At 35.6% G+C, this 26,843-nt stretch overlaps 1 protein-coding gene across 2 annotated transcripts in view; it reads left to right on the forward strand.

Annotated features, from left to right (window-relative positions):
* Positions 1–26,843, forward strand: part of RIC1 (RIC1 homolog, RAB6A GEF complex partner 1) — a 48,077-nt gene that overhangs the window by 5,044 nt on the left and 16,190 nt on the right. The window contains exons 2-13 of one of the 2 annotated variants that reach the window (XM_042877396.1): positions 3,744–3,851; positions 7,522–7,598; positions 18,744–18,851; positions 19,900–20,042; positions 20,299–20,435; positions 21,519–21,610; positions 22,650–22,738; positions 23,648–23,792; positions 24,296–24,344; positions 24,662–24,814; positions 25,079–25,282; positions 26,586–26,624. In XM_042877396.1, the coding sequence (XP_042733330.1) occupies positions 3,744–3,851; positions 7,522–7,598; positions 18,744–18,851; positions 19,900–20,042; positions 20,299–20,435; positions 21,519–21,610; positions 22,650–22,738; positions 23,648–23,792; positions 24,296–24,344; positions 24,662–24,814; positions 25,079–25,282; positions 26,586–26,624 (1,344 nt within the window). The remainder of the gene's footprint in view (positions 1–3,743; positions 3,852–7,521; positions 7,599–18,743; positions 18,852–19,899; positions 20,043–20,298; positions 20,436–21,518; positions 21,611–22,649; positions 22,739–23,647; positions 23,793–24,295; positions 24,345–24,661; positions 24,815–25,078; positions 25,283–26,585; positions 26,625–26,843) is intronic. The other variant, XM_042877397.1, reaches the window with a different exon arrangement.

Below are 26,843 nucleotides of genomic sequence, written 5' to 3' on the forward strand. Positions count from 1 at the left end.
TCTGACAGCATACACTGCTCAGTGTCACCAGCCCTTCGTTCTGTTTCTTCCAGCCTGCCACTTAAATTTTAAGCACATCAGAATAGTTCATTTAGTTTTCATCTTGTGCCTACATCCTAATACAGAATTGAAAATTTTATTTTGAGACAAAACAAACATTTGTGTTTCTGAAAGTAATGGCCTCCTAATTCTGAGTGATGTAAAATTTTTATGTCTAAGGTAGTAAGATGTTAGAGGAGGGGAATGTAAGAGTTTCAACAGTTAACTGTGGCCAGAGAGCAAAAAGATGTGGATCAGAGCTGAACTTCTTGGTTGTGTGTAGGGTAAGTAAAATATCCGGAACTCTGCAAAGCCTTTAGGCATTTGGGCAGAAATGATCTCTTTCTATGCAACTTCATCACTATTTTGAAGAGTTCCTTTAACTTCTTGTCGTAGGCAAGCATTCGGGCATAAATGCTTGACAGTGAAGTTGTTACCCTTGCTTAGGATACAGTGTTGCTATTGGCATTTAACTCAGCTGTCCTACCTAATTCATTGCTCTGTGTAAAAATCGTGACTGTGCTGGCGCCTTACTGGAACGTCTGCAATCCTCAGAGAGTGTTACTTTGCACTTTTGTTAATTTTTTGGGTGCCTATAAATGGCAGTGTTCCTGTTTTGTTCTTTCTGCCTTTGTTCAAGTCAGTTCTCAGTGAGAGAGCAACTGAAGATGAAGGATCGTTAACAAGTTTCAGTATTTGAATCTACGCATGCTGTTAGGTTTTTAATTCTCAAGCTTAGTCCAGTAGTTTTATGTTGTATTTGCTGGCCTATTTAACGTGTTGAATGTGCTTTACGTGTGGTTTGCCGCTAACCCGCAGCAGTCAAACCACAGTATCCAAATTAAGGAAAACTTATGCTTTCATTACATTACATTCTGTCAAACAACCAGTGACTCTACCTCTCTCCAGTTGGCTAATGTATCATATTATTTTGAAGCCTTTGAACACCTCAATAAAAGCAGGTACTTGCTCCTCTGAGAGTTGCTGTTCAAGTCTGTATGACTTGTGCTATTTAAAGGTGGCCAGTTCACATTTAAGAGTCTGTTCAGTGTGTATTCACTTCACATGGTGGAATGCCTGTGTTTGGAGAAGTAAACCTATAATGTCTCATGTCTAGTTTGCTGAGAGATTTTTATGTACGGCCAGTATTTTTTGATAGACCTCTTCATTAAAAATTAATTCATATGATCCAGTGTTATGAGGTTGTTTGCAAAAAGAAAGGAAGTGGGAAAGATGGTAAAACTCTTTGTTAAAGTTAAATAAAACTATTGATTTCAAATAACTTTCACTGAGTGTTTGTTGTGGTGTCCATCTTTCTCAGTTAAAAGTCCAAGGGAACTCTTACTAAACAACGTTACAACTAGTAATGAAATTGAAGTCAGTTTTAAAGCAGGTAGTTGAATTGAATGTCTTTGTGAAGCTGGCTTTATACAGTAAGGGTTTAATAAGTAGTGCAGTTTTTCTGTTTCAGTACTAGTCATCCAAAATGTTTCACTTCTTTTTTAATTAAAAAACTTTTTTTTTTAATGTTAGAAAGTATCAAGCACAGAAGATTCAGAGTTTGAGACCTGCGGAAAGGGTTCTTGTGAGATAGGCAAAGTAACTGAGTGGTGGATAAGAAAGGAAGGAGATGTGGTATATTTAACTGTGGGAACAGGAAGTTGTATTTTATTTATCTCTTTTTTATTACAGGAACGCTAGAGAATTAACTTAATCTTCGGTATATGATATTAGTGTGCATTTCTTAATGATTCCCCTCACTTTTTCCGTTTTATCTATTTTTGTATCTTTTGAGCATCCTCCCTCACTGTTCAATTCAAAAGCAAGTGCTGACTTCTGGATTCTGCTTTTGCTTGACTTGATATTCTTTACTGAGAGCAAAATATACTGTACTAAAATGCTAGACTTTCTTTGCAATGGATTGAGAAATGGTTTCTCATCTATTCAGGGAAGCTTCTGCTAGCTTTAAGTTGCAGTTTGTGTGAAAGAATCATTACTAGTTTCACAGGAAATCTTCAGTTCTTCTTTTCTTAAGAACTGAGCATGGTCGTGCTCAAACGAATGTATATGCACGTATTTCTCTGTCATCTTTCCCAGTGGTGGAGGGCAGCAAACAAGGGAATACCTGTCTAAGCTGAAAGCTACTATTAGTCCAAGAATGAGAAAAGTGAAAACAAGTCTTAAGTATGTTTAGAGAGGAAGACTGTTTCTAAGCCTGGAAGCAAAAAGAGGTAGTCTTTCATTAGGATTTTATGTAAGCTCTAAACTGTTTTCAAGAAAAGGAATGAAGACTGTGCTTTTGGTAGCTTTGTCTGAGCCTCATGACACTGGAAGTCATGATCTGGTACCCAGGAATAAAGGTAGAAATGGGCACTTCCCTTCATATGCAAAATCAATTCAACAAACTACAGAAGTTGTTTGTCTGCATCGTTTCTCGTGACCTTTTCTTGAAGAGATGTGAAAATAATTTTCTGGGTATCATCTATTTAGTACAGTGGTCCATCTGTTTAGCAGAAACAGTATGAGTAGACGGCACCAAATCTTTTATGAAGAATTTTTCATCCTGGCTAATTTGACAGTCCATTTCATTATACGAGCCTATTAGAAGTGTTTCATTTTTTTTCTTTTCTCATTTTAATTTCAGTCCCTTGTCTTCTGTTCTCGGAAATAACTTTTTTTGCTTGCTTGCTTTCATCTGAAATCCAGGAAGAAAAGTCTCTAACTGCAGTGTGGTGTTAGAAAGCAGCATTCCTTTATTCCTCATGGTACCAGAAGACTTGACAATCAGGAACATTCTCTCAGAGTTCAGGTTCTACGTAAAAACCGTGAAGGCATACATCTGCATACGTTAGCATGCATATTCTTTTTCAAGAACTCATTAGTATATGCTAATGTCCCGCTGGGCATGCGTGGTTGCATTTATGGTGGTCCTATGCCCACTTTATACCCATTTTTCCACCATTGACTTAATTACTTTAATTTTTCACAGAATCACAGAGTTGTAGGGGTTGGAAGGGACCTCCAGAGATCATCGAGTCCAACCCCCCTGCCAAAGCAGGTTCCCTACACCAGGTCGCACAGGTAGGCATCCAGGCAGGTCTTGAACATCTCCAGAGAAGGAGACTCCATGACCTCCCTGGGCAGCCTGTTCCAGTGGCAGCCTGTTCCAGTGACCTTTCGGTTGACCTTTAGCTGTTTTTCCCCAGTTTGGCAAATTTCCGTTTCATGCCATCATGAGCAACTTCCAAAAGAATATATGTGAAAATCTGAGGAAGGCTTCCTTGCACCTTGTGAAATGCAAAGATAAGTAGTCTGTTATGACTCCAGTGCTTCATATGAAGCAGAATTAGAAGAAAACAAGGCTATTGACACCAAGTAAAGTTGAAATTAAAAGTTTTAGAATTAGCACTGATTGATTCCTTTTGCTAAACTAATGTATTGGTCCTTAAACTAATATACTGATCCCTAAATGAACCAACCTATATTATTGTCTTTTATTTGAAAGTGAGATGAAGAACATTAATGTGGTATGGCTTCAGTTTAAGTTTTTTTTAAAAGCACCATTGTATCATGCATTGTCAAATACTCATTTTTTAACTTTTCTTTTTGAGAGAAACATGTTGTAAGAAAAGGTAATTTTTTACATTCCCAGTTCTTCTAGACAAACAATGTAATTATTATTGTGTTCCTTTTTTTTCCTTCAGCCCAGTGTATTAATTGTGAGCTACAAGGAACTATCAAAAGCAGCTTCTCAGTTTGGACCTTATAAGCAAGCAGAATGGCGGCCTGACGGCTCCATGATAGCTGTTTCAGTAAGTAGAGTTTTTATATTCTTATTGTGGTTAAATCATTTGTAAGAAGAGTTTTGTATTACCAATTTCCTTGCAGAAATCTGGAATTTATATACACAACTAATTATTTATCTTGCATGAGTAGTAAGGGATAGTGGTAACAAGGGGGATACTAGAAACTTTCTTTAGTAGTTCTAGTGCTTTTTTTCTCTGAAGAATGAGTTATGATTCGTTATTAAAATGTTTAGATGTATTTGCTAGAGGTTGTGCAGTACCTCAATATTTTTGTGATCTGAAGAATAAAGATGTGAGTGAAGGAAATAATTAAGGAGTTAGGCAACATAAACACGTCTGGCTTTATAAATAGTATTTATGGATTTTTCAGAAAGGTGAGTCTTAAATGGATGAAAAGTTGAACTCATGTTTTGCATGTGGGGAAAAATGTATTTAGTGGTGTTTCATAGCTGGTGCTATGCTCACAGCAGTTCACTGGAGTGTTTGAGCTCCAGTATTTAGAAAAAAGATGGAGGTGTAAGACACAGTGAAAGCAGACATTTTGAATGTCAGTATGTGATGCAGTAATACAGTGATTCGGAATACAGTATGTGATTCTTGCAGCTTTGGGCCAGGTCTTATATTACAAACTGGTTTAAAATTAGTTGTATATTTTTTCATAGCTTTTAAAGTCAAGTTTGTTGGATTTCCTTGTGAAAAACTGCAAAAGATTGAAGTCATTAAAATTACCCATCAGAAGTTGGGAATATGGAATCTCAAATTGTGTAGTAATTTGTGTTGTTTGGTATGGTGATTTCACCTCCTAATATAAACCATCTTCTATACTTAAACTGGTCCTTGTAGCATCTTTTAAACCAATCAGACATTCTGTCATAGTGGAAAATACTAGATGGTTGATAAAATTGTTCTTGCCTCTAATAAAATTCCTAAGATCCCATTTTTGTATGTAATACTGGGATATTCTTTTCTTGATAAGTTACCTTACAATGTTTAAACCATTTAAAAAGATCAATTGAAATCAATGCAGTAATATGTTACTCTAATATTTCTGTTTGCATCAGATTATATTTTCAGGTTATAAATGATCGTATTTATCTACAGTAGCAAAAAATTTAAAATTTTTTACATTTTAAAATTTAAAATGTAAAATTTATCATGAACTAATAATTCTTCAATTTTATAACCCAGAATATAATCACAAGTAAACTACTTAAGCATGTTACAATGTAGGAATTCATAAGCGATGTAGTTTGTTATATTGAATTAATTTGTCTGTTATTTCTATGATGTTGAGATCCATTTACTCAAGACCTTATGGTTCAACAAACGTTGAGGCTATTTTTATTTTTTTCTGTTTGGTTACTGGACTTTCAAGTTATTTTTTGCAGTTAAATGCATAGTGTTCAATTTTGGGGATAATGTCAGATTGTATATGCACATATTGCAAACTTAGGTTTCACAAAGTAAAATTTAAAATGGCCAAACAGGGAGGGGGGAATCAATTTGTAGCATCTGTGTGGGGTAACTACTGTTCGCACTGAAGGCAAATTTAGATCTGGCATGTAAGGCTTTATAATATCTCTGGTAGGCTTAAACCACCTTATGCAGTTCTCACACTTGTTGTTCTCTGGAAATTCTAGCATTTATGCTACTACTATCTTCTTGTGTTAAACTGTTGGTACATTTGTAAACTACTGTCCTGCTTTGGACTATCATATTCACCATTGCTGTTCACTGTTCATTTTTGGTAGAGTTTGTTCTTGCTTCTTTTTTTTTATCCCCTAGTATTTTGCAGGTTCTTTTCTTATATTACTGTGCTAATGGTTTTTTTTTTTTCTAGTATTGCTGAGCTTAGATTAGTATGTACTACCATGACAACTGAACCTAGCCAATAAATGAACTTGCATCAGTACAGTTCAATGCAGAGAAAAATATTGGCATTTTAGACTTCTGTCTGATTTGGGCAGTCCTCCAGTACAGGTTGTTTTTCAGGGTCTATTCCCAAAACTAAAGCACAACTTTATGAAACACTGCAACAGATGAGAAAACATGTACTGAAATCCCTTGTAAGGCACTGAATGTTTGTTTTGACTGTCAGAGGTGAGAATGATTAGGGAATAGAGGACAGTGATGAAACTTCACTAAATTTTGTTGCAGCACAGGTGTTTATAAAGCAATGTAGAAACAAATGTGATCAATTTTCAGCAAGTATCTGGTTGAATTTTCTGCATTTCAGCCAGCTGTTCACAGAATTTGAGGTTCTGTCTAGAAATGAACCTGTAACAATAGTAACTCGTGTTTTGAATGGGATTCATCTAGGCCCTTTGTACAGTATCAGTATAAAGATTACTTCACAGTATTGTTTTACTTTTCCTTCCAGTATAAGGTAACTTAGAGATTAAATATTTAATGATGTAATGGAAAGAAACTGTAAAGATACTAAAAATGAGCATCTTTGGTGGGTTGGGGTTTTTTTTGTTTTTTATTTCCTATATAATACTGGAATGTATTACTGCTGATGGAAAATCTTCCAGTTATTTTTGGGCCGTCTCAGTATCACCTTTATGGCTTCGATACTTTTACATAGGAAAGGTTTTTGCTTTGAATGCAAGAATTGTGCTCTTCTTATGTTTTTTGGACTTTTTTGAAGCACAAATTCATTTCAGAAAACATGATTTCTGTGAACTGATGAACGAAGCTAACAGGTGTTACTTTTTCCTTTGTTCACAGAAAAGGAAACAACCTTGCAAAGCAACTTGAAACCATTTATTTCAGTGCTACTTAACTTTAGTAATGATGCTTTAGGTACATATTCAGCCAATATTGAAATGTTTGTATGAAAATACTGTTTAACTGAAGTTCATTTGCCAGTTTGCCTAAAGGTTAAGTTTGTGCTTTGAACAAATCATACTTCTTAATTTTGAACAATAAGCTTTTCTGATTATTTGCCCATCTTGCACTGTATTAGCTTCTACTCATGATTGGAACATCTGATAACTAAATGATTTGTGTCTGTTCTTTGAATAGTGTTGTAGTTTTAGATCAGTCTTCCAGAATAGCAAAATATAACTGGGTTTTGGATTATAGTAGATTTTTTTTTTTTCAGACTGAAAGAGTTTAAAAATATATTGTGTTATCTAAAGATGGATCAATTAAGATTTTTTCAAAACTACCTGGATGACTAGTACTGACAGGTGATGCCTGGCTTCTTTGGTGTATGTTTGTGTTGAAGCATCTGGAGTTCTTGCTTTGAAGGCCTGCTGCATTCTGCTTTCTGCATTAATTCTCTGTGAAAGCACAGCTAATTCTCTCCTATTCGATACTCAAGATGATGCTGTTAGCAATTCATTTCTTTTGGGAATGAGGTGGTTAAGTTCCACATACCTGTCTATTTTCATGTATTTAGATCTGTATGAGTCAGACAAACTTCTGTGGGGTGCCTACATCAACAGCATATTTTCATGTTTTCTCCCAGATGAGTGATATGTTCAGTGGGTTTTGAGAAATGGTATGGATTTTACATAGAATGAATTTCAAAGCACTATTTTTTAGTATGTCTGAAAAGTGCATAGGTGTGCTCACTCTGTATAAGACGTAGAAATGACAGGAATCTGTATAGATTTTACTCGTGCGTCTAGATGTCCAGATGTGCATTTTATCAGTATTTCTCTTTCAGACTGCGAATGGATACATCTTATTTTTTGAAATCCCTCCGGCAAGAGACAAGTATCTTTATGAGCCAATGTATCCCAAGTAAGTATTGTAAACTTTCTTTGCATCCTCACAGTGTAGGAAAATGTGACCAGACAAGTCCTGGGCAGATTATATGATCAAACACATTTTTATTTCTTGTTTGTGTTTTAAACCTTGATGATTACAGAGAGTATCTTTCTTTAGATTTAGAATCAGTTCAGATGAGAAGCTGATCTAATTGGCTTGCTATACACTGGCAGGATTCCTGGCACTTACTGGCAATTCATGAGGTCTCAAAATTCTGAAGAGCAGACTCAATAATGTCTAATTCTGTAATTGATATAAGACACTTCTTTTGGATTCCTGATCTTTCACAGGCTTTAATATTTTCTTAGTAATAATTCAGTTAAATATATCATGTTTCTTAAGAATTATTAGGGTTAAAATTTTTATAAATTCCTCTCTTCTCTCCAACTTTAGAATAATTGAGATATTTTTGAAACAAATTTCCTGTACCTTATACATAATATGGGCTGTTTTTAGTAAGATGGACAAATATTTTGGTTTTGTGTTGTCGTTATCATCTTATTTCCCTTGTGAACCATGTAGTACATTTCCTTTGTTAAAATGTAATGTGACTGTACACGATGCATTTGTGGCTTACCTCACTGACTTCTAGTGTGATTTGACACGATATGAAACTATGTAGAAGAGATTAAAACCCTAATGGTGTATTTGTGCATTTGCATGTTTACATAGGCAGACTGTGTAGTTGTCAATGTTTGTTCACAGAAATAATAAAATGATCTTGATTTATCATGTATTGTCATCAGAAAAAAAGGAGAGGGGACTAATTTTCATATATAAGTATTGGAAAGTGACTAACGTAAAAGTGCATGTTTTTTGAGAAAGTATTTGTTAGCTGAGTTGTCTCTTGAATGAAGACTTCAGGGTTTATTTATCAAGTCGAAAGGATAATACAGTGCTTTTTCTGTGGATGAAAAAGACAAGGTGCTTGTCGCTACAGTGTTTTTGTTGGGTTGCTCACAATCTCCTAAATCTAATGCATGGACTTAAGATCTCACTGAACTTACTGGGATTACTAGTCTATCTGTATTTAGATCTCGATTTTGAAAACTTCTTAAAATTACTACTGGTTATATTAGATCAAAAGAAAGACAGCCAGTAGTGTTTGTGTGTAAACTGAGTATGGTGGGATTAACTGTGGATTGTTCTGTAAGCTATTATGAACTACTTTTCCTGTGCAGGTGCAATGCTTTGTCAGTTGGTAGTTTTGCTAGTTCTGCTTTATAGTTTCTCCTGTGTTGACCAGATATTAAACAAACAAAAAACAATCCATCTCCCAAACCAAACCCAAGCCAAAATTAAACAGCAGACAAACTGAACAAAAAAACTAAGAACTAGAACTTCAACTTTTGGGGGGCATGGTTTTGTTTGCCAAAGATGAAACTATTTCACTGAAATACTTGTGTTTTATTTCTGCAGGACTGAACAATTTAGCAAATCTGTTCTGTTAACTATGAAGCAATTAAAAAATCATTGTAAGGATTCATATGCTTCTTGCATTGTGCCTGGAAGGGATCACCTTACTATTTTCTCCCACTGTAGCAGTGCGTTCTTGGCTCCTTCCTGAGTGCTGGCGTAGTGATTAGTGATAACACAGCTGTGTTTTAAGGCAAGCTAGGTTGCTGACCTGATGGAGAAACTAAACCTATCTCTTTCCCTTCTTTAACTCCTTGCCCACCATCCCTGAGATTCTAGTAGCTCAGCTTGTGTTGTAACAGAATGTTGTAACAGAAGGGCTGGTGTTAGGAAGTGGTGACCTTGAAGTAGCTCTGAATGCAAGGACTGGTTGTTAGAATTTCCTGTTCATTAGCAGGATTGTGAAGTTCAGGAGCATGGAGCGACTGGTCAGTGATATTTGTGCAGCGATTCACTTCAGTTCACGATAAAGCAGTTGCTTGTGATATTTTAGCACTCATGCAAACGTTAATTCTGACTTGTCCAGCTCTGACTTATGTAGTTACGTATCTAAGTTACCTGTGAGTGGAAGTATGTGACCTTTGCAGAACATTAAGAAAATTGAAGACTGTCCTTTTATTTGAGTAGAATTAGCTGCTGGAAACAAAAATGAAAGGAAAATAGGTCAAACGTAGGTCTGCAGTATATCTGAGGTAAGGTTTTTTCCCTCTCTACCATTCTTCTCTTTGGTCACTTCCATGACATACCAGGAAGTTAACAGATTTTGCAGAATATTATCAGCTAATAGACACATTAGATCCTAATGTGTTCTTTAAAGTTTGGACTTGGTCCTATTCTTAAAATTCGGAATAAGGTTCTGCTTGGTGTTTATGATCTGGCCAAATGTACTTTCTGTAAGCAGAATGAGGCCAGTCCTCCAGTATCCTTTCTTTAAATAACCAGTTCTAACTGAGTCATAAATGGCATACATCTTGACAAAAAGATAAAATAAAAAGAAAACTTTCTTAGTGTAACTTCAGCTTGAAAAGAGTTCTTAAGTACTGCAGGTAAACATAATGAGGTCACGGTGCACTGACAGTACATGCCGGAGACTTGCTCAGCTGCACCTGAATCCTAGTGCAAGACTTTCTAGTTTAATGAGTAATTGAACTTGCAATTGTATTTCCTCCTATAAAGATGGAAAAAAACTAATAAATATTGTGTTTAAGTTCTCCTGTCACCTTAGCTCTCATTTAAATACAATGTGCATGCTTTATTGTCAGTAAATAAAAAGAGTCAGAAAAGCAGATTAGAAGATACTTTCTTGGCATCAGGGTTTCTTTCACATTCCTGTGCTTTAGGCAATTGGTAGATGCAGTAAGTTACGCTGTATAAGGCATTACTATTTTTGAAACAAATACTTGTTTCAAAACTAGTTTCAAACTGTAGAGTTTGGTTGATAATTGAAATGCCTTAAATAATTGTTTTGCCTCTATTTAATGAAATGGACCAAAAAAGCTGCTGAAAATAAAACCCATTGCTTTTTTATCTTTCACATGAAATTTTTCTTATATATGATGAAGCAAGATGATCCTGAAGTGCTTGTTCATATTTACTCATAGTAGAACTGTTCCAAGAAAATGTAACCAGACAAATAAACAAAAAACAAACAAGCAAAAAAACATCTGTAGAGGAGTTTGTGCATGGGAAGAGAGGGAAACACTTTAGCTGCTTGTTCTTCAATCTGCATTGCAATGTACTGTTTTAAATTTTAGTTTTTTGTACTTTTTGAGGCTTATTTGGTTTCAGATATACTGAATAGATATGGTGAGGGTTTAGAGACTGTTCAGTGTTATGCATGTTTTATATGCAAGCCCCAAAATTAGTTTAAAGTGTAAAGTTAATGCTTACAGTGTAATAGCAGCATTCTGTTCAGAATTCTGATTTTTTTCCAAAGGAAAAAAGGTTTTTATACTTTATCTGGAGTCCCTTGATAGTGCTGTTCATTTGTTATTTTTTATTTTATTGTTTGCCTGTCTTAATATTTTAGGAATGTTATGAGATGAAATTGTTCTAAAGAAGAAATATTTTTGTCTCTGTTAATACTTCGCTGGAGCTTTCTAGTCTGTGGAATAAATGCTGAGTCCTGCTTAATCCATTTGACTAAAAACACATATAAAAAAAAAAGTAAAATAGACTGCCTCAGACTATTTTACTGCTCCAGCTCTTAAAAACCTCTCTCCAGTTCATAGCTGGCTTGGAAGAGATCAATGTTGGCCATTAGCCCACATTCTGTGATATTTCCCAGAAGTGAACACAAGTACAAAGTCCCGCTTCAGTTAGTTCAGTCTAATTTTATCACCATATTACTAAAGGTGCTACAAAATAAAACAAAAGAATGTGTGATAATAGGATGGCAAAATATGATTAATCTCTGCATGTAGTCTGCTTAAAAGTGGTAGTGCACGTAAGTAGTGTCACATAAGTAACAATGTTTTTTGAGGAATTTCCAAATGAATTTGTACAGATATTGTACAGATTGTTTCACAGGGGTGAGGCGTGCAACACCACCACAGTAGAGACTTTTCTCTATTGGATTGTTAATTATTTCAGGTCAGCATTTCAGCAAAAATAGTGATGTTAAGACTTGAAAAGACATTGTGTGGTAATTTAATACTGAGGATATTTTCGTCTCGTATTTCCTCATATCCTCAAGTGGAGCCCACATGGGAGTTAAGGGCCATAAATTTAGAATCAGGTCTGAATGTCATGTCAGCCGTCACGAGCACATTAACAAGCTAATGCTTATATTCCAGTTCATATTACTGTATTAATGTCTGGTTAGAGTATTTGTGCCCTACTATTTTTGATATTTTTCAAAACTTTTTCCTTTCCTTAGCAAGACTGTTTATAGGTGCCATAAATTACCTCACCAGTTGGGATTTTTTCCCCTGATTCAGTACACTGAAGATTAGCGTGCAGATATGTTTTGAACTTTAAACTCTGCATGGATAATTGTTGAGATACACAGTTAATTAACTTACTAAATAATTGTTCTTGGGATTAAACTTGCACTAAATTTTGTGTGTGATTTGTTTCCTTGTTAAAACAACAAAGTTGGTTTTGGCATTGATTGGACAATGTATATTTAAAACTAGATTAGGTGTAAAATTTTATTAAACATTGTGGCATTTGCTAGCCCAGGACATGGTTCAGAAGCAACTAAGAACTCTTTGAAACTGAAATAACTTGTGACACCACTTTACTTTTAAAAGTAATAGTTGATTAGTGTGTCAGTTAGAAGCACAGAATGGCTTGGGGTGGAGGGACTTGAAGGATCATCAAGTTCCAACCCCCCTGCCACGGGGAGGGTTGCCAGCCAGTAGATCAAATACTAAGATCATATTGCCCATAGGCTTGTCCGGCCTGGCCTTAAACACTTCCAGTGATGAGGCATCCACAACCTTTCTGGTCAGCCTGTCCCAGCACCTCACCACTCAGTAAAAAAAAAAATCTTCCATCTGATATCTAATCTAAATCTTCCATCCTTTAGTTTAAAACATTCCCCCTTGTCCTATCACTAACTAACCATGTAAAAAGTTGATTTTAGTCATGTTTATAAACTTCCTTTAAATATTGGAATGCCGCAATGAGGTCTCTCCAGAGCTTTCTCTTTTCCAGTTTGAACAAGCCTGGTTCCTTCAACTTGTCTTAACAGAAGTGGTGTTCCAGCCCTTGGGTTATCTTTATGGGCCTCCTTCGGACCACAAACAGCTCCAGTTCTTTCTTGTGCTGATGTCCTCATGCCTGAATGCAGTACTCCAGGTGTAGCCTTAAGAGGGCAAAATAGAGGGATGCAATCACTTCCCTTGCTGTGCTGGCAGCACCTCTTCTGTTGGAGCTCAGGATATCATTGGCCTTCCAGGCTGCAAGCATACTCTCTTGGCTCATTTTAAGTTTTTCATCATCCAGAGCCCCAAAGTCCTTCTCCACAGGGCTGCTCCCAAGGATTTCTTCTCCCAGTTTGTATACATACCTGGGATTACTTTGACCAAAGTGCAAAAGCTTGTATTTTTCTATGTTGAACCTCATTAGGTTCACAAGGCCCACCTTTTGGGTTTATCAGGGTTCCTCTGGATGGCATCCCTTCCTTCTGCTGTATCAACCATGCTGCGGTGCTTCTCAAACCACAGAAACCTATTATTCACTGTGGTAGAAAAGACTGTATGGAGAATTACTTTTTAAAATCCTTCCTCACTCTTCATAGTTATTTCATTTGCTCTCTTTAAATCATTGATTGTCTGGCTTTTTCTGTCTGCATGCATATAGATGTGGACTAAACCAGACATATTTTATATGCTGATGGCTGGCTGCAGTATCTGGTGGAGATAAAGAAGTTTAGAGGTCAGAAAATGAAGATTACGTGGAAATCAAAGCTCATAGTGCAATTTTGTTTTACTTATTTCAGAACTGATCGTAAAAGCATGGTAGACAGTGGCTTGTTATTAAAGACTTGTATTTAAAGGTGATGATCGTGGTATAAATTCATCTGCAAATATTGATTGCTGTGTTCTATTGTTTTTCCCTAGGTCTGCTTATTGTTTTTATTAGCTGAAACATTAAACATATGTATACATTAAACATATGCATATATATATATATATATGTGTATATATATATATATATATATATATATATATATATATATATATATAAAATTCAAAGCATACTACTGAAGGAACCGCTTTAGCAGCAACTGTGGAGATAGTCCAAAATCTGTATAAAAATATTTTACTTCCTGTGTTTCAGTTATTTGTTCTAAATATATGTCCTAATGAACCAGTCTAGAGTTTTGAATGTGCTTTTCAGAAGTGTCTCCACTACTTCCCAAGCAGCTGTGAGTTGTGGGAACTGATGATACTGTTGGGTTGGATGGTTTGTTTTTGTTTGTTTTGTTTTGCTTTTTAGTTCCTTTTTCCATTTTATCAGTGTTGGATCTTGTATCTTTTATTTTCAACATAGCATTCTAATAGATTTAAAGTATTACTTTATTATTTACTTACTTATTACTTATTATTAGAGCCAATTCTCTCTGCAGGATCAAATAAATGCAACAGAATGTGACTTCACAATAAGAATTTTAGCATTTCACTTACGTATATGCTTCTCTTTAGTTTGGGGAAAGTCAGGTTAGAAATCTACATCAGATTAACGTGGGAAAAGAATCATAGAATCACCAAGGTTGGAAAAGACCTAAAAGATCACCCAGTCCAACCGTTCACCTATTCCCAATAGCTCCTACTAAACCATGTCCCTCAACACAACATCCAGCCTTTCCTTGAACACCCCCAGGGTCGGTGATTCCACCACCTCCCTGGGCAGTCCATTCCAGTGCCTGACCACCCTTTCTGAAAAGTAATACTTCCTCATGTCCAGCCTGAATCTCCCCTGCCGTAGCTTGAAACCATTCCCTCTGGTCCTATCACTAATGACACGAGAGGAGAGGCCGACCCCCAGCTCACCACAACCTTCCTTCAGGAAGTTATAGAGAGCAGTGAGGTCTCCCCTGAGCCTCCTCTTCTCCAGGGCTTAGTGAATGAAATGCTTAGTGAATGAATTTTGGAAAAGGAGAAATTATGTTTACCATATTTCTATACCCTTATTTTAAAAGTCATTCATGAGACTTAGTTGTTTAGATCCTCAGCATCTTACAGAGTCTTTGTTTAAATGTATAATGCTAGTTTTTTGTGAATAAGCATCTAGAGTGTAATGTAAAATATGGAACAGGGAATGAATATGGTCATAAAAAAAAATACATTTTGATCTTCAAGATCTGAAACATCACTAAAAGGCTTTTATTCTACCTTCAAAAAAATAAATAATGCAGTACTCTACACATTCCATGTCACTGCATTTGGCAACTGCTGCTTCAGTATAAGCTGGGGAATGTAAGGATAGGGCACAGCTCTGCTGAAAAGGACTTAGAAGTACTGATGGATGGGCAGCTGGACAAGAGCCAGCAGTGTCCACTCCCAGCCCAAAAAGCTAACTATAGCCTGAGCTAACCATATCCTAAGAAGCGTGGCCAACAGTGTGAGGGAGGTGATCCTGCCCCTCTTCTCTGCACTGATGAGGCCTGACCTAGAGTGTTGTGTCCAGATGTGGAGTCATCAGTACGGGAGAGATATGGACCTGTTGGAGCCTGTCCAGAGGAGAGCCACGAAAATTATCCAAGGGATTAAACACTGTCCCTGTGAGGACAGGCTGAGAGAGTGGCACTGTTCAGTCTGGAGAAGAGAAGGGTCTGGGGAGAACTGGGAGTGGTTTTCCAATGTCTATAGGGGCTCTATAAGAAAGACGGGGACAGACTCTTTAGCTGGGTCTGTTGTGATAGGACAAGGGGAAATGGTTCCAAACAAAAAGAGGGAGAAGTTATATTGGATATGAGAAAGTTTTTTACAGTAATGTTGGTGAGGCCCTGGAACATGCGGGTCAGAGTTGGTGGATGTCCTGTCCCTGGAGGCATTCAGGCTGTGCGGGGCTCTGCACAGTGTGATACAGCTGTAGGTGTCTGCTCATTGCAGAGGAGTTGGACTAGATGACCCTTAAGGGTCCCTTCCAACTCAAATGATTCTATATCTGGGTTTTTCTTGGATCACTAATGAAGTGGGAGGTTTTTCCTCATTCTGAGTGCTAAGAGACTTATGCAGAAGTTTAGTTATGTTAACAGATATGGCCAGTATCTTTAAAGATAATGATTGAAGGCCTAGAAAAACATGCTTTGATGCTTCATCTATACAGGAATTAAGACTGAACTCTGAAAAATATAATAAAGATTTTCCACCATTCCATTTGCCGCTCACTTACTTTTTCACTTACAGTTTCTTCTCTATTATTTCAAGCTCAGGTTCTTTAACTTCATGAAGGTGATTTTGGTTGTCTCCTTAATGAGGTTAGAATAGAGGTGAAATGCGTGTAGCTAGTTGGTTACTGGAATGTCCATTCCTCTCAATTCTTGCACAGCAGAGACTTACTTAGAATTTGGATACAACAGTAGCAGATGCTGATATGGCAATGCAGGCCAAACATTCTTTCCTGCTTCTGTCAGCAGAGCAAATTCTTTGTTTAAAGGTCAAAGTAGCTGAACTAGTAAGGCTGACTCATGCAGATGTGGACTGTGTGAACACAGTGTACCGTGTTCTCCCTGCACCCATGGTCAGGCTTTACTTTGGATTGTTAGCTATAGGCAATAAATTAAAATACTGAAGTTTTTGAGTTTCATCAGCATGATAATAGCTGTCTGGAAGAAGATGTACTCTGCAGTTTGAAACAAATATGTTGATAAAAAATATCAGAAAACTGAAATCCGAAATACTCTCACAAACTATTTTTATCAGAGGTGTTTAAAGAAAAACAAAGTCTGCCCTAATGAAATATTATCTTCCTGAAAATAAAACTATCTTTCCAGCTGTGGTGTTCCCATTCTGGCTTGTATTTTGTCCTTCACAGAAGTGCTATTTATACTTGGTTATGTACCTGTCAGTTAGTTACATTGTATGGTGTGTTACAATAACACTTATATGTTACACAATCTTTTTCTGTCTATTTTTTTTTTTTTTTTTTATTAGAAAATTGAGTTATACCACTGATTCTAGATGAGCAACAGTCCTGTCATGTTGCTTGGGAACAGTCTGTCTGAGTTTGTGTGTCCACATGGACTGAAAGGCTCAAACATCTGGTCATTTCTAGTTGTTTTCTGTCCCCTTGTCCAATCCCCAGGATTATACATTGCAGGTAGTAGCAGAGATTTGAAGGAGCTAAGCTTTTTTTTTTTTTTTTTTTTTTTGTAATCTTTTAAATACCTGATTCTAGAAGATGTAAGGACAAATCAGGTGGAACTTCCAAGAAATGCATAGTGATTAAAGAATAACTGGCTACTGTGAGGTTTGTTTTTTTCCAAGTCAGCTGTGTTTTGTAATTTTTTTATGCTTTTTATGTATACTTGTTTAGACAAGGTGTGCAGTCTGGGGACATTAAATTAACTAGCCTTACAGATATTTCTTTTTCTGTGACCCCCATGGTGTTGTTCTTAAAACATGTTAATATTTGTCTGTAAACTTTACCTTGTTAAAGGTTGCTTTTCTCTTACCTCAGCTAGCATAAATCTTTAGCTTTGCTTAAGAATATGTGTAGTATACATCAAAGAATAGTTTATCTGAATGCAGTGTTTTGCTATAAAATGGTAATGAAATTAAGGTACGTAAAGCCAACTGAGATCAAGAAAGTCGGGAAAGAGGTTGAAGTGTCACTGTGATATCAAACGTCTCAAAAACTGCAGCTGCTTTGTTATTATGTAGTTGTTATTATGCAGGTATGTATTGTGTAGTTACACTGGCTGCCTTGCTGTAGGGTGAAGTATTCTCTTAGCTAAGACCCAAGATGACATAGATTTGTGTATAAATTTGTTTCTGACTAATGTTGTTAGGCAAAACTCTAACTTGTTTACAATGTCTTTGAAGTGCATAATTGGATTTGTTAGCCAGAGTGATGCTCATTTCAGCACAGGATGATGTCAAGTCACAATGCTTGCAGAGGTCAAGTTTTGGTTTTTTTTTTAATTAAGTGAACATATGGCATATTGAATAAACTAAACTAAACAAATAAGTATGTTATATTTAGTTTGAGAATTGAGTGTGAAATTTAAAATGGGGAAAATATACACTAGAAGCTTTCACTATCTAGAAACATAAAGTTTAATGGTCTGTTTTAAGGAAGTTCTCAGTCATCTGTTTTATCCCTTTTCTTGGTAGGTCAAAGGCTTACTGATAATTTACTGTAGTGTAATAGTCATATGAATTATTGTAATAAATGTCTGCCTGTTGAGTTGTGAGACATTAAAGATGGGAACATTCATCTGCTAAAAGGAGATGAAGAATCATGAGTTTTTTACAGTCTAAACCTGCGATGCTTTTTGACAAAGATTGAATGTGCAATTGTTGTAACATTCATTGTCTGCTCGTTGTATTAGTTTGCTTGTGTACTCCTTATAGACACATAGGATGATACTACCAATCACAATTTTTGCTTTAAAATTGTGTTGTACAAGGGCTGTTCTGAAAGTAACTCCCCATTTTATTATGTTGGTGTCAGAAGTGGGTGTTGGTGGTACAGCAGCAGAGGTTGAACCTTCCCAAGAGTATTCCTTTACATGTTGCCATATGACAGATGGCAGTAGAGGGGCAGCCTGACAGAATGGTATCTGAAATGAAAGCATGGATGGATCAAAGGTGTGTCATTGAATTCCTCCTTGTGAAAAAAATGGCACCCACTGACATTCATTGGCAAAACAATGAATGTGAGCATAGTGAGGTGGTAGGTGTTGCGTTTCAGCAGTGGTAACAGCAGCAATGGGCTGCCTATACTGATGCAGATGGGCAGGCTCTTGAGCGTCACAGTCATAAATGCATAGCTAATGGTGGTAACTGTTGAAAACTAGTGCTTGGTAGCTGAGAATTTTCTCTATCAAATAGTGTTATTGTGATCTTTGTCTCTTGTAGTTTCTGTGGAAATAAATAGGAGGCATTATTTTTGGAGCAACTTGTGTTGCTCGTAGGTAGTAGATGTCTGATATACATAAGAAAAAATCAGTAAGAACTCTAAAAATAACTCTTACCTCTTTTGACTGGCACCTTGTTTCAATGTTTGTATTTCTTTCTGTTTTAGAGGAAGCCCACATATAAAGGGAACCCCACATTACAAAGAAGAACAATGTGCTCCTTCTTTAAATGTTGAAATGAAGAAAGTGTTGGACCTACAAGCTTCTATCACAAGGTATGTTCATTAATTGCATTGGAACTTTTCTGTTTATTGCAGTTACTTGTTAAAAAGAGAAGAGGAAACTGGATAGGAAGCTTTAGAAAGCTTGAGAAGGTGAAAAAGGAATTCAGGAAATCAGGAATTCTTTCCTTCTGTGCTTGCTAATGTATTTTCACTATATAAAAAAGTACGTAATACATTTATATTCCATATTACGGTACTATAAAATGTGTTTGCATGTGGGCTCAAAGTATGGATTAGATATTTAATGGAGACATAGGTACATAGGCAAGTATGTAGGCAGAATTTCAACATTTCCTCCAGTCGTCTGCAGATGTTTCATCTGCAAGATTTTGTTTACCTCAACTTTTCTGTGGTGATTGCCTTTTCTGTACCTACTTAACGTAAGAAATTGGTGAAACTGCATAGTATTGGGGTGGGATGGAAGAACAACAAAGTGCAAATTGGAAATAGTCTTCAAAGGAGAAAATGGATATTGAAATACATGTAACAAATGTTGGGAAGAGCTTTCCTAGAAGGCTTCAGGTTGTTATTTACATACATATGATTAACAAGTTTTCAGAATTTTAGAGATCTTTTGGGAATTACTTAGGAGAATTCCAGCGTCTGCTGAATTAATGAGCTTAATGAGAGCATGGGAAGTATTGTGTACAGCCTTGGTGATATTGGTAATTTTCTGCTACGGATAAATAGTTGATTGTCTGCAACATCTTATGTTTATTCTATTATATGTTTATATGTTTATTATATAAAAGTAGTATGAGTATGATCTACAGATCTTCGTGTACCATTCAAACAACTACTCTGATGATACAGACCTGTTAATAATTTCTGATTCCTGAAATAAGACAAAGAGGTACTGTATTTTATAAGTTTGGTTTCCTACTGTCTAAAAGGCTAATACAATTATAACTTAATTGATATAATTTCCGAACTTATTTATGCAAAAGGCAGTAATGTGATATTTGTTACACTAATTGATAATTCTGTGACATTGATTTGAGTTACAAATTTTAAAGACAATTACAAATACATTTGTTAGTTTGCAGTCCACGTTAGATGACCTACTTGTTGCTACTGCTGATGGATTTCTCCATCTTGTTCACTGGGATGGTATGACCAATGGAAGAAAGGCCATCAACCTGTGTACGGTTCCTTTTTCCGTGGACTTGCAATCTTCTCGAGGTATATATATATTTTGTGGGGTCTTTTTGATGAAGAAATATTGTCTAATAAAATTTTTCTAATCTCCATTTCAAAGCACACTGTATTAGTGTGTAGTAGTAGTAATACAGTGTGCTTTGAAATGGAGATTAGAAAAATTTGCCTTTTTAAAATGTGGACGAAATAGCCTGTTTAAATCAGCTTTTGCTGTGAAGTAGTAAGTAACTGAGAAGTTGTTGGTTTGCATTGTCACTATGTTGACATATTTTTAAATCAGCAGGTTCATTTTTGGGATTTGAAGATGTTTATATCAGAGATATGGAGTACTGTGCCACGCTTGATGGTTTTGCAGTTGTTTTTAATGACGGCAGAGTTGGTTTCATTACACCAGTGTCAAGTAGATTCACTGCTGAGGTATATTCTCTTTAGTATTTATAGCACACATTCTACAGTAGATACCCATTCCCTGGTCTCCATCTTCCAGTTAGCTTTCTATTTTAACTTCTGTTCAGATACAAAGAAATAATCTTAAAAAACAAAACAAAACAAAAAAAACCTTAAGAGTTGGCATAAGAGCAGTACTTATATTAGTACTTAATATTTCTAATTGAATATTTGAACTAGATTGCTTCAGTGGCCATACCTGACTGGGAGAGAGTAATTAGTAGCAGGTAAAATTTTTAATTTTGTTTGTTTTGGAATGCCATCATAGTTCTGAGGTCCTATTACTGTCTGTGACAGTTTGTTTACTAGTTTTAAGTGAAGTGATAAAAAGAGGTTTCTCCTGTGGCAAAGTATTGTAGCTATTTCTAGCTTTCTGCTGAAATTAAGTATAATTCTTCTCATAGTGACAAGCATATTTCTGGATTTGTTTCTTGGGAGCTCTTCTAAGCTATGTACTTTCTTTCTGTAGCTCAGCCTACAAACCTTACATTTTATCATTCAGTCTCTTCTGATCAGGCAGAAGGACTAGATGATCTGAAGGGTCCCCTCTGGCTGAACTATTTTATTCTATTACAAAAAAAAAAAAAAAAAACAATCAAAAGAATTTATTTACTTGGGCCTAGACTCCTTCACAGTCTTACAATATTTACAGTTTCAGTGATTGCAGATGAGGGTTTTATTCTCCTGCTTTGTGTTTTGTTTCTATCCTTGGTACTACCTACTGGTTTTTATGTAGTAGCAGGGATATACTTACCTTATAGGTAATGACTTGCTTTGATTATTCAGAACTTTGAAATAAAGTCCACTGTATATATAACCTGGTTTCATAATTACTTATTTAAAAAAAATAGAGAAGGATGCCAGTGTACAGGGAAGCTGTTTACCTGAGCCATGTCATTAACTTCAGTATTTGTAATAGAAATTTACTGAGGTCATGACAGTCAAGTAGCAAATCAGTTATATGGAATGCATAGGTAGCACACGGATAGAAAGTGGGTTTTATGAATGAAAGCACTGTTTAACTCAACATTTTATGACTTCCTTTCTTTACAGCAACTCCATGGTGTTTGGGCACAAGATGTGGTTGATGGAACTTGCGTGGCAGTGAATAACAAATACAGACTAATGGCGTTTGGATGTGCCAAGTAAGTTTTGTAGGGGTGGTTCATTGGGGAAAAATATGTATTTCCTCGTGTAACACAAGTACTTGATTATTTTCACCAACTTCTGTTGCAGAAGTTTAAGAATGAAAATGGTCGGTCTTCCTAGTATGTTATGTTGTGTCAAGAAACTAGGAGGGAAGGCCTACTTGAACTGAAATTGCAATTGATGCTTTTTTTTTCAGCTTTGAGGAGAAATAAAGTGTCTAGACCAGTAGCAGGGATTGGAAATGTGCTACTGTCCCAGTTAGTTTCAAAGGAGCATTAGGAAGTCAATTTTAAGCAGTTAATTATATTGAATGGAAGTAGCATTTTTGTAGCCAACTGACAGAATGGTATGTTTTGATTGGGAAGAATGTTGCCTGTTTAAATATAGGCCTGTTTAGAATTTAAACTTTAAAAAAAAAAAGTAGCTGTGGTATTTATTTACTACTTTTTTCTTTAATATAGGAGGAACTACAGTTTTAAAAGTGTATTGGATTTTCAGAGTATTTCATAAGACTGTGATCGTACAGGTCTTCGGTTGTCTTATGAAGTAGTGTTCTTCTAGTAGTAATGATACAGTATGTTGGCAATTGCCTTTGAAGAACATTTACTGTAATACGTAGATCTTAGTTTGCACTGCTGCACTCCTGATGACCCCTTAGCACCTAGTAAAAATGGAATTTGCTCATACAGCTTGTAATGCAGTTGGAAGCCATAAAAATGTGTGGATCATATCTACACATATGTTTACAGAGAATTAAAAAGTCTTGGTGTATTAATTATTGTGAAACTTTTTTTTTTTTTTCTGATCCTCAAAATATGTATGTAAATGTAACATGACGTATATCTGTTCTACGTACTGTATAACAAGTTTGTAAAGAAGTTGTTCTGTTGCATCTGGACAAGTTGAGTTAGTGATAAAACAGAGTTATGTATAAAACAGAGTATGAAAATTAAGATGTAACCCTTTTGTTAACATCTTGAAATTGAGGAGAAGTTCAAATGGATTGTAGCCTAAAGTGTTTGTAATCTCTTCCAGTGGCTCTGTGCAGGTTTATACAATAGATACCACCACTGGAGCCATGCAGTTTTCTCATAAGTTGGAGCTAACACCAAAACAATATCCTGGTGAGCTAATTTTATTGTTTGAATTTTCCAGCTGCTTTTTGGGCACTAAAAAAACCCCCATATTTTTAACTAGTTAAAAACTGTTTTCTTCTGTTACCACTGATAGCATTAGTTACTACTCTTGCACGTGTATACTGAATTACTCTTATTGTATTTGCTCCTTTTGCTGCTTGCTTCTGAGTTTTGGGTGTTCCATATGTGAGGTTTTTTGTTTTGAGCGGATCTGACAGATAGCTGACAGATCATGTGCTGCTGTCATGTTGTGCCTTTTGAAGTGCTGCAGGTCTCAGTAGTTCACATGTCATCTTTATATCACTTTCCCATTACTTATGAAGAAAATCAGAAATTATTATCAAAACTGATAACGAATGTAATAAAAGAGGCACTTGAAATAACTTGAAATAAGTGACATGCAGAGTCCTAAGATTACAGAAAATATTTTTTTGAATAATCCAGCAGTCCCAATTGTTAATGTAGGCTTATCAGTGAGGAACATAAAAAGGGATGAGTTATGTCTTGAACTGGAAGTGTGCATGCCTGTAAATTTCAACCAAAAAAATAAATAAATAAAAGGTAAATAAGAGTTTCATAGTCGTGTAATGTGCCAGAGGAAGAAGTTTCATGAGTGGCTGTAAAATCTTTTTTTTCCCTGAAAACCATCTTACCAGAATTGCAATTATATGATTGTCATAGTATGATGTGTTTCTGGCCTGTTTTCATGTGGTTTTAGTTTTCCATTAAACCATTTCCATTAAAATTCCAAAATTTATTTGAAAGAAAATTGATTGTTAATTTGTTTTTTATTCAAGTGGGCGACAGCAGCAAAGAATTGGTTTCTACTGTTAAGATGAGAGCAGTTGGAGAACATGACATTTTTCACATGATATTTTACTGTCTGTTTTTTAACAGATATTTGGAATAAAACAGGGCCTGTTAAGCTAATCAGATGGTCACCTGATAGCTGTGTTGTTATGGTGACCTGGGAATGTGGAGGCTTGTCCTTGTGGAGTGTTTTTGGTGCTCAGCTTATTTGTACTTTAGGAGGTGATTTTGCGTGAGTATCTTTCTTTCACTAAATTATAAAATACTATATTAGAACACTTCATTTATCTAATTAAGATAATTGGAAACTAATACATTATCTTAGTTATTTATCTTTTTCTTTTATAATTCCTTATCTATGGAGATCATTGAATGTTATTGAATAGGAGTTTTGTAGTGATCTTTCTGCCTATAAAAGCTAATTCCGCTGAAGGTAGACTTTGGCAGAAAGGCATTGTTAAAATTTGCTTGGTGCCCATGTATATATATATACATGTGTGTGTGTGTGTGTGTGTGTATATATATATATATATATATATATATATATATACACGTTCCAGGAATAACAATTACATTTACTGTAGACACTCAACATCACTTTACCTTTTAGGCTTTAGGCTTTTTTAGTTGAAGATGAGTGTAAATACAGAATCATAGGACAATACAAAGATAAGTTAATTTTTTTATTTTGATTAAGTAATTCCAAACTCAAACTCTTTTTGTTCTGTTTTTAAGGTATCAGTCTGATGGTACTAAAAAGGACCCTCTAAAGATCAGTTCTATGGTAAGTATGAATATAAAAATACTGTCACAGGGGGGTGCCTGTTGGTTTTTTTTTTTTTTTTAATAATTTGTAGTAAAACAGCTTTCAGAAAACCAAACTGGCTTTCTTTGGATTTATTACACTTAATTATTAATGCGTGTGTAATGTTCTTCCTAACGCAAATGTTTCTTTGAGAGAAGAAGGAACAGCTGATGATTTTTTTCATCTATTATGTTTGATAATGAAGTATGTGTGGAAAGCGTTATTTTTAATGTTGCTTGTAAGGATAAATGCTTCTGTTGTTTGTTTGTTTTTTAATTATTATTGTTTACATTTAGACCTGGGGTTCAGAAGGGTATCATCTGTGGGTGATTTGTGGAAATTCTTCTCAAAACGTCAAGTCTGACAGAGATACAAAAAGCGAAGCTCACCAAAGTGGTATTCTGCAGTTTCATTTCATCAAGAGTGCACTCACTGTCAACCCTTGTATGGTAAGGAGTTTTGTTTGTTTATTGAGTTATTCTTTGTTAAATTGGTCACTGTAAAGCCTGTGGAATGATTGTTTAAAAATATGGCTTTGAAATAATGTAACATAAAACCTACCAGTATAAAAAGATGCGAAGATTGAGAACTGCTATAGTGCCTGATTTTCATGTTGCTTAATCTGTTAATACAGTGATCAAATGTTTTTCCTTTTTTTCCTGTACACAGAGTTAAAGGTTAATTTTATTTTGTTTTGTTTTGTTTTAATATAGAGTAACCAGGAACAAGTCCTTCTGCAAGGAGAAGATCGTTTGTATTTGAACTGTGGGGATGCAACACAGACTCAGAATCCAAGAAATACTTCAGCATACTCTGAACATAAGCCTACCAGGGAAAGAGTTCCATTTTCAGATGGCAGTTTAGATTCTCAGGGTTTAAGCACTTTACTAGGACACCGACATTGGCATGTTGTACAGGTACTTCTTACTGGTTGCCAGTGTGTTCTGTGCTTACTAGAATTTGCAGTTAGTCTCATCACTCTTTGCCATACTTCTTGTCTCTAGACAAAATTGTTGCCATTTTACTTTCTTTTGGCTTCTTGACAAATGATAAAGGAATATTGACCATCTCTGCTTTGTGGTTATGAATTAGTGGTCTAATCAATGAGAAAATCAGAATATCTTTTTGATATTCTGATGGAAGAAGTAACTTAATTCTTTCTCTGCGCTTTGAGAGGGAGAGTGTGACATGCAAGAAATCCTTAGGGATTCGTTTTGTTCTTTGTATGTTTATGCAGATTTCTTTAAGCATATGAAACTGATGAATATAGTCTATGATGTTGGCTGTATTTCAAGTAGTCTTAAATGGCATCTGTCTATGTAATTCAAACCACACAAAACAAAGCTTGGGAAGAAGAAATTACTTCCCAAGATCAGTAATAGCAGAGATTCTTCTTTCTCTGCCATAGAAGAAAAATTAAATATGTTCTAATCTAACATCTTCCATACTAGAATTTGAGATCTTTTAAAAAAAGTTATTTGGAAAATTATGTACCGGTATGTTATTTTTCACATAGAGCAATAATTGCAACATGTGACACTAAGCATATATGTAAGATTCTGAATACAATTGAATTTCCACTTTAGCTGACTAGAGAGCAGTTCTGCACTCTGAAAGTGAGGTAGGAGGGCAAAATCCTCATTCTCTGTGGAAAGAAAACTAAGACAACTGGGAATTTTTGTGGAGAGCAACATACCTCTGAGAGCTAACAGTTCATACTGAAGGCATTTACTTTGTGTTAGACCAAGGACTGGAGTTTGATTCTGGATCATCTCTTTGTCATCTCTTGTGACATGAGGAATCCAGGGCAAAGGTGTAATTTGATGCATCCCAGGGAAGTGGTTTCATAACAAGGCTTTTGAGCATGCTGGTTTGTGTTTCTGATTGGATTAGAAATTTCATCTCAACACTGGAAGTCCTTCCTGACTGCTGCATTTATCAAAATTTGTACTTCCTATGAAAGTTTCTCATGGAAGAGAAGTGCCTGAAGGGAGAGAAGTTAGTTATTCATCTATAAAGTTGTGTTGTACGTTGTTAATGCACTTGTATATTTCTTGTGTTAACAGTCTAACATTTATGATTCAGTAGTATTATTGGGGGAAAAAGTAATTGTGGTTAAAAAGGAGTCTCAACATCAAAGGTATTATAATTAATCACTACTGTATTGAAGCTTGGTATGGTAATTTTTTGTTTGTTTGTTTTGATGTTTTTTTCTTTTAGATTCACAGTACTTATCTAGAAAGCAACTGGCCAATAAGGGTGAGTGATTTTTAAGAACGTATTCTTTCTTCTTTGGAATTATTGGGTTCTTACAATCATTCTTCCTGATTAGATGAGTTCTTAAAGATGAAATCATTGTTTAAAATTACAGAAAGAAGACTATGTTGGATATTAAAAGTAGAAAACATAAAGATACTTCACAGACTTTGCATTGCTTCATTATTTCATGGTGATGTAGATGAGTTTGTTTTGTTTTCT

Source organism: Lagopus leucura, unplaced genomic scaffold (genome assembly GCF_019238085.1).
Source record: "Lagopus leucura isolate 7727_CA_CO unplaced genomic scaffold, USGS_WTPT01 Super-Scaffold_100018, whole genome shotgun sequence".
Taxonomy (NCBI): domain Eukaryota; kingdom Metazoa; phylum Chordata; class Aves; order Galliformes; family Phasianidae; genus Lagopus; species Lagopus leucura.